Source organism: Eucalyptus grandis, chromosome 11 (assembly GCF_016545825.1).
Source record: "Eucalyptus grandis isolate ANBG69807.140 chromosome 11, ASM1654582v1, whole genome shotgun sequence".
NCBI lineage: Eukaryota > Viridiplantae > Streptophyta > Magnoliopsida > Myrtales > Myrtaceae > Eucalyptus > Eucalyptus grandis.
The window spans coordinates 16,978,824-16,987,147 of record NC_052622.1 but is presented as its reverse complement, the minus strand read 5'-3'; the positions used below and the strand labels follow the sequence as shown (position 1 = coordinate 16,987,147).

General features: G+C 41.4%; 1 protein-coding gene across 1 annotated transcript; it reads left to right on the top strand.

Moving 5' to 3' along the window:
• Positions 1–4,755: 4,755 nt before the first annotated feature.
• On the top strand, positions 4,756–5,850 carry LOC104427333 (F-box protein CPR1). The gene has a single exon (XM_010040438.2). It carries the CDS (start codon positions 4,756–4,758, stop codon positions 5,848–5,850), a length of 1,095 nt encoding a protein of 364 aa, XP_010038740.2.
• The last annotated feature ends 2,474 nt before the right edge of the window (positions 5,851–8,324 follow it).

Here is an 8,324-nt window from a genome sequence, read left to right as displayed (position 1 = left end):
GAAACGTGTAGAATGATAAAATCTGGCTCCAGTAGAAGATAGAGAATAAGCCTTTAAGGCATTCATATAGACTTAACTTTCAGAGAAGCAGACAGCTTAATATGATGTAATTAATGGATCTCTTAATATTGAAGCCACCAAGCACCGCATGATGGCAAATATCTCAGGCTGCCACTAAGACATCCCTCATACCTGCACTGCACCATGCTAACTTCACACGATTCGCGGGAGACACGCTCAATAGCCATTAAAGCAGGATTGGAGCTGAAATTAGACAATCTATCTTCCCCAATATATTTTACCCATCCAAAATGGTCTGTTCCATATCTCAATGATTATGCTCTCCAAGAAAGAAAATTTTAGTCCTCAATGTCTCAAGCCACTCTGCACCGAGCCTTATAGAAATCTATTAGAAAATTTCATACCCTACACGACCCCCCAACCCCCAAAGTCCAAAGGGATTTTACTGATTCTCGATCAAACTACTCTAATACGGCAAACTTCTTGGTTGCTTCCAATCTCCTCTCTATAATCTCGAGTGTCTTAACTTATATAGTTGGTGAGACCTGAGCAGGTCTTTAAACGGCTCTCGCCAAGCCCATGAGGCGGATCCCCCCGGGAAAATTCCCAAGTGGGGGTGTGAAACACTGGGGGTCTATCGAAGTCAACCGAAGACCTTAAACCCGGTAATGGCAACCAGCCGGGAGGCTTGTACCAACTTGGTAGTAACTCCCGGCCCTGATCCTGGCTCTGCTGCGCTGGCCTCTCGACGACTGCCAGTCCAGTATATGGGAAATGAAGGCAGCTTGGTTGGTCCCGAGCAGGACCTTAAAAGGCTCCCCCAAGCCCATGTGGGGTTAACCACTGGACATGGAGTTATCCTAGGGGACTCCCTAAAACCCCAAGGAACAAGCTAGGGATCTGGCAATGAAGGGATCATCCCTAAGGTGGGGAAGATCAGCCGAGCTGGAATCCCTGGCCCAAGTAAGACCCGAGCAGGTCTTTAAACGGCTCTTGCCAAGCCCATGAGGCGGATCCCCCCGGGAAAATTCCCAAGTGAGGGTGTGAAACACTGGGGGTCTATCGGAGTCAACCGAAGACCTTAAACCCGGTAATGGCAACCAGCCGGGAGGCAGCAGAGCCAGGATCAGGCCCGGGAGTTACTACCAAGTTGGTACAAGCCTCCCGGCTGGTTGCCATTACCGAGTTTAAGGTCTTCGGTTGACTCCGATAGACCCCCAGTGTTTCACACCCCCACTTGGGAATTTTCCCGGGGGAGCTGCACCGAGCCTTATAGAAATCTATTAGAAAATTTCATACCCTACACGACCCCCCAACCCCCAAAGTCCAAAGGGATTTTACTGATTCTCGATCAAACTACTCTAATACGGCAAACTTCTTGGTTGCTTCCAATCTCCTCTCTATAATCTCGAGTGTCTTAACTTATATAGTTGGTGGAGGGGAAAAGTAACAAATATTAAACCGACCCGCTCATTAGGATGCGTGTTTGGCGGTATTAACTTCATGCGGTAGCTTTTGGTTCTGTAGATGTTGTATAGTTCAGCAGCCACTAATTAAAGGGAAAAATATTCTATAAGGCTTTATACATCCTCCGAAACAATTGGGAAGAGTCCCTTAAATACTGGAGTCATTTTCATCAACAAAAATTGTCTTAAAAACCCTCAAAGTCATAGCTTCACAAGACCAACAGGGTGCTTCTTGGAAGTCAAACCAATTTAAATGCCTCCTTTACAAAGATATGACCTCTTCCAACTAGCCAATCTTCTTTCTACCTTCTCAATGACTGAATCCCACGTTCTCTGATCTTCGAATGTAGCTCCCCGAAAATGTGAAAGGAAGACTTAACTTGCTTGCATCACATTACCATCGCCAACATTTCCTCTTCCGGCACATAGGACTAGACCAATATATGTTCTGGAAAAGTTGTTACAACAATACAAAACAACATTATGGTGATGTCTGGAGTAGAAATAGCAAGCAACAAACATCAATTGATATTACGGGTAATAAATTACGAGAGAGAGAGAGAGAGAGAGAGAGAGAGAGAGAGAGAGAGAGGCTACACCAAGTTGGAGGTGGAAGAGCACAAGGGTTCTCTCGGCGGTTTGATTTGGGGACGATGTTTTGTTCACATAATCCAAGATTTAACACTGCTTATGGCATGTTCGTATGCAACAGCTAGTGGAAAAATTGACTAGATTACTTGCTTCTTTTTGGAGGAGCTTTAAAAGGAAGGTTTTCATAAAAATCCTCATGTTTCTAAACTTTCCTCAAACTTCGAAGGTGAGCTATTTTTTTATAAACATAGACACTTGACTTTTGGAAACCCAACTAGCTGTATGGGCAACGAATCTTATAGGAAGTTTTCAACCTCGGTGATCCTCATGCCATTGGATCTTCTCAAACAAATCTAGGACCAACGGGTGGATTGGCTGGATGATCCTCTTGAAGGCATGTCCAATTGTCAGCTTGGACTAGGAGAGGTATAAGAGGAGATCTCAAAGCAGAAGGATAACAATTCTCTTTCACAAGTATTGGAGCCTTTAATTCTAAAGTCTGAAGGGTGGTTGTGATCATTTTGCATTTGATTTAGTGAGCAAATTTGTGTAACCTTTTAGAGGTCAAGAAGGTCTAAGGAGTTTTACACATGAGCCGGAGTGTTCGATGCTCAGATCTTGTAACCTCTTATCAGTTCTTATCAGTGGATTCCAGCTAATTGGTCGTAGCGCAGAAGAGTTGATGTAGGCTTGCAAAAGCTGAACTACTATAATCTTAAGTGTGCAATTCCCTATCCCTTACTCTTTTAATTTTCTGTAATAGACTTGTGCATTGGTAAAATTTGACCACTTTATTATAAGTTGTCTTACTACAATATTGGTTTAAATTAATTCATTTCCCAAAATCACCTATTCAACCCTCTATGCGATATTTTAGCCATGACAGAAAATTCGAAACTGTTGCAAAATCTAAATATTGACAACACAGTATTTGATCTTTCCATCATTATTGCAAACTTAACGTATTTGTTTGTGTTTGTTTTTTCTTAATATTAATTCAATTCTAAATCTTTCAAAGTCTTAAACATTTTTTACATTGATGCCAACTCAATATATCCGGTCAATATAGTCTAGAAATTACTGAAATGGACGTCGGTTGGCATTGACATGATTTAATAATTTTTAAATTTATTGAATTTTAATTTTTTTCCTTCCCATTTCTTTATAGTTTCTTTTTGTCAGTAGCCGGCGAGGGTCAACCTTGTTGGGCCTAGGGCGAGCATCGCCTCGCCTAGGGTGAGCATAGTTCGAGTGAGCGGTTCTCACCTTGGAATCGGGATCTACCCATTAAGGATCGGTTTCAAAATATTAGAATTGAGACTCACCCATTGGTACCATAGATCCACTCAAGAACCGACCGCCGGCCTTGTTCAATTCTCGGGTGGGTTCATGGAACCGGTTCCCAATCCCTGCAAAGTTTGTTCGTCCTTATATTTGGGTTGAATTGCGAGCCATTAATTTTAATTAAGAATTGAAATTAGACAAAACAAATAAACAATACTCATTAGCTAAAAACTTAATTTCTTCGAAGATCATGATGTAGTCCTCTTAAGGTTTTCCAACATTGGAAACATGTAGAGAATTGGACTCTATGTTAAGGGTCTTAATATCAATAGAAGTTAAAACATTAATTGCTTGGTTCATTTTTTGTCAACGTTAACCTAATTTAATCATGAGAATGACTAAGGAAAGATATATTTATACTCTTAAAGTGAGCTATTGGCTCTTACGGACAACTCCAATTGGTTCTCTCCTTTCTCTAAGTTTGTTTATTTTGTTTTAGTTGAGAAAGCAAGTAAATGGATTACCAGAAGGGTAAAAAAAAGGGTTAATATTATTACACACCTAAAAGACAAAATTAGTCAATAATGTTCGATAACCACAAATATACATATAATCAAAAAGCTATAAAACAATTAAGTAATTGAGATAGAATTATATATATATATATACTGGTCCGGTTCGGGTGGATGGACGAGTGGTTCCAAGCCCAGAATCAAGGAATCGGCTCAGTACTCGCTGATTTCACTAAATTGGAACTAGGAATAAGACCGGTCCCCATGGGAATTGCTGCTTCTGATTCAATCCAGTCCAATTCCAGGAGGTCCAAACGGTTTCTAATTCTTTTGCATACCCTTAATAGCCGATGCTTGCCCTCGGCCCAATGAGGCCAACCCCAGGCTAGCCCTTGCCAGCCATGGCTATGGTTGGTGTTCGATGATGGTCACTAGACAAAAGAAAAGGGAAAGGAAAAAAAAATATTTTAAAAATGTCCATGTTAGCACACAACATGTCATGTTGGTATCAATAATATCTGGCATAAATTGACTGAATAGATAAATTGGTATCAATGTGAAAAATGTTCTAATTGAAATATTTATGATTGGATTAGTACTAATGCAATATATTTAAGATTTTTTTGGTATTTTCTACCAATCAAGAATAAGCAGAATCCAATTGAATTTTGGAAAGATAGTGATGCCGATCTTAACCGTGTTTAGGAAGGTGATGGAAGATATCCATCTGTTCGTATCTCCAAAGGGTGATCCTCATCTCAACAGAACAAGGAAACATAATCGATAATTCATAAAGTCTTAATAAATAGTCCATCTCATTCCTTGCAATGGATCTACGGCGTTCAATAGCCCAGCAGACGGTAGCGCCACCCTTGACGAGCATGGATGAACTCCCACTAGCCATCCTCTCCGACATCCTCTCGAGAGCCTCAGGCGAGTCGCTGCTGCAACACCGGAGCGTCTGCAGGCGCTGGCGAGAAGTCGTCGATGATCCCTACTTCCGCAACTCGTTGCACCGCTTGAAAGAACGAGCGCTTCTGTACCACGAGTATAAAAAAGAGGAGATCTATCTCATGAAGATACACGAGGAAGCGCCGGTGGCGGCGCAGATCGAGCTAGGTAAGTTCCCGGAACTGAGTGGCTACGCGATCCAAGGCACCTGCAATGGTTTGCTCCTTTTCGAGCACAGCACTGATGCCGAGAGTAATCCTGAGCTCCTGATCAATCCCTTTACTCGAGAAGTCCTGGAACTGTCGAGAGCACCTGATCTTTCGCCGGGCATGCCTGTTTATGGGCTGGGGTTCGATTGCACTACCAACGCGTACAAGATGGTACAAATCGATGCGATCAACTTTGATAAGAAGACCCACACCGGCACGATGCGGGCTCGAATCTACGACTTCAACAAGCGATCGTGGAGGACCTGCGAAGCCCCGCCGCTTCCTCACTGCACCGGTCCTTGTCACGATTTTGTCTTTGCTTCTGGAGCTCTGAACTGGTTCCTGAAGACCAACTCGCTGTCGTTCCGCCGGTTGGCGAGGACGATGCTCTCCTTCGACCTCGTCAAGGAGGAGTTCAGCTTCATCCCGATCCCGGACGACTTCTCTGAATGGGGCGACTTCAACGTGGGGACACAAATGCAGGAGCTGGGGGGATCGCTGGCGCTGGTCCATCGTCCGGACAACACGCACATCGACGTGTGGGTGCTCAGGGACTACATAAGACGAGAGTGGACCAGGAAATACAGGATCCGGCTGCCGCAGTGGCTGCCGCACGACAGCGGCAGCCATTACCTGGTAGGCGCGTACAGGCACGACAAGCTTATTCTCCATTGCATGCGGAACGTGTATTTGTACGATGTGAACAAGGGTAGATTCACGAGTTGTTGGACCGAGGCGGATCCTTGTTATGCGCTTTTCTGGTACGAGCCTCTAAGCCTTGTTTCTCTCAAGTATGGTGACGCCACTGGACTATAGGGCGCTATTCTGTTTTAAAAATTTATAATCATTCTAGAGATAAATTTCTGGTTATAAATTGATTTTTCTAATTCTATTCCCTGATGAGTTTCTGAACAAAATTACGTGTTTGATTATCATACAAAATTCCTCTTCCTAGAATTGAATTTCGTTATTATCCCCTGGGCGGTTGTTCTCCCTCAAGCGGCATGGCAGACGGGTGAAAAGCCTTTTTTCTCATTTTTATTCTAAAAATAGAAAAGTAAAGAATTTTTACTCCCAAGGATGGCCTTGGTTGGTTTAATATATACACTCCTATTTTAAAAGCCTTATAGGACTTAGTTGGGAGTTACGGAGGGCGCGCATGACAATGTTTCTATTTCTCTATTTCTCTATTCTCTATTCCCAGAACAGGTTTGGAACAAAAATCCGTTTGATAACGCAATTTCTTTTTTATATTTTTGGAACAAATTTCTATTATAGAAATAGATTTGGAGTAGAAATCAGAAGTTAAAGTTTTTAGCTTTTCTATTTTTGGAATAGAAATTAGAAATCAAAACTTTTTTCATTGTTCACTCTCGTCATCACCCATTACTCACCCGTCGCCCATGGGATGCCAAACACCCACCGTCGATTGCCTGCCATTGGCCCCGGCCATCAGCCACTCACCTCACCATTGGCCGTCGGCCACTGAACACCAATCGTCAGCCATCGGATTCCAGCCGCTCGCCATTGAACACCCATCGCCGGTCGCCGGCTGCCCACTAGCGGCCTTGGCCATCAACCACTCACCATCAATCGTCAGCCATTGAACTACGGCCGTTAGCCATCGGACTCCAGCCGCTTGTCATCGATTGTCGATCGCTGGATGTTGGATGCTCGTCGGTTGTTGGCCACTCATTGCCAACCACCGGACACCGGAGGCCCACCGTCGACCATTGAACATCCCCTACTGACCGCCTATTGGTCACCACTAGTAGTCGGATGTCGCCCGTCGGACTTTGGCCATTGGCCACTCGTCACTGACAGTCAGACTTTGGCCGTTAGCCCCCTGCCACCTGCCACCTGCCATCGGCCACTGGACTTCGGTTGTTGGCCACCCACTACTAGTCGTCGGTTGCTGGCCTCTGGACGTCGGACGCTGGACGTCGGACTTTGGATGTCAGCTGTTGAACGTCGAACTCCGACCACCCACCGTTGATCATTGAATGCCAATTGTTGATCATCGGATGTCAACGAATGCCGACCGTCGCTGCTCTTAGAAATAGAAATTTTATTCTCTTATCAAACGAATTTTTCTTCTAGAAATTTTGAATCGTTATCAAACGTCTTTCTTTGTTGAGAAACTTGTCCATGGAATAGAAATTGAGAAATCAGATTTCTATTTTAGAAATTTTGTCATGGGTGTAATAATCCCATACTCTTCAAGAAACTTCGCAAATGGACTAGATGTTGTCCCTATCTCATCTTACGATCCTAATTTACTTATTGCATTGTTTCTCTTCCATCGATACATCCTAATAAAACATGAGCACATATTCTTGCTCCTTTATTATTATTTTTGCGAGGATATTTTTAATAAGGTTAATACTATGGAAAATCCAAAATTAATACACATTATGTGATAACTTTATCTTAAACTAATATTATAACCACAAAAAACCCTAAATTAATATACGTTTGACAAATTTATCCCAAACTAGTATACTTATGACAAATTTATTCTCTACTAATTTTAGTTAAATTTTACTATCAAATTACTAAGTTGAATGATTTGACTGATGTAGTGATTTGAAATTTTACTTTCTGTTTGTCACAATTGTATTAGTTTTGTGGTTTTTTTTTTTTTTATAATATCAATCAAATTTAATGGAGTGTATATTTGTCACAACTATACTAATTTAGGGTTTTTGGCGGTAAAAAAAAATTAGTTTGTGGTAAATTTGTCACATGCGTACCAATTTAGTATCTTTTATGGTAATTAAGAGTAAATTTATAACATGTGTACTAGTTTGAGATTTTTGGTTGTCAAAAAATTAGTTTTGGTTAAATTTGTCACAGATGTACTAATTTGAATTTTTTTTTTGGTATTAACCCTTTTAATAATCTATGTAGCTGTAGTAAGGAATAGAGAATGTATGACTAGCACAATGAAAACCGCATACTTAGAAAAAGAAAAACAAAAGTGTATAGTTGCATCCACAAAATAGCATCAACAATTTTGTGGAGTCAAGTTGTACGTATAGAGACAATTGCATTAAAGTTCTAAAACTTATTATGAAAGTATAATCGAGTCATGAAACTTTTAAAAAATATAATTAAATCGTAAAACGCATTACAAAAGTGCAATTGAGTTCTAAAACTTTCAAAAAGTGCAACTAAATCCTAAAATTTGTCGAATTTGTCAAATCAAGTTCTTCCATTAATTGTACTTTTTTGAATGTTTTAAAACTCGATTATAACTTAATAATAAGTTTTAGTACTTGATTGTATTT

What these genes read in the sequence shown, in the direction of transcription:
- LOC104427333 (XM_010040438.2), top strand. Translation starts at nt 4,756, where the DNA reads ATGGATGAACTCCCACTAGCCATCCTCTCCGACATCCTCTCGAGAGCC.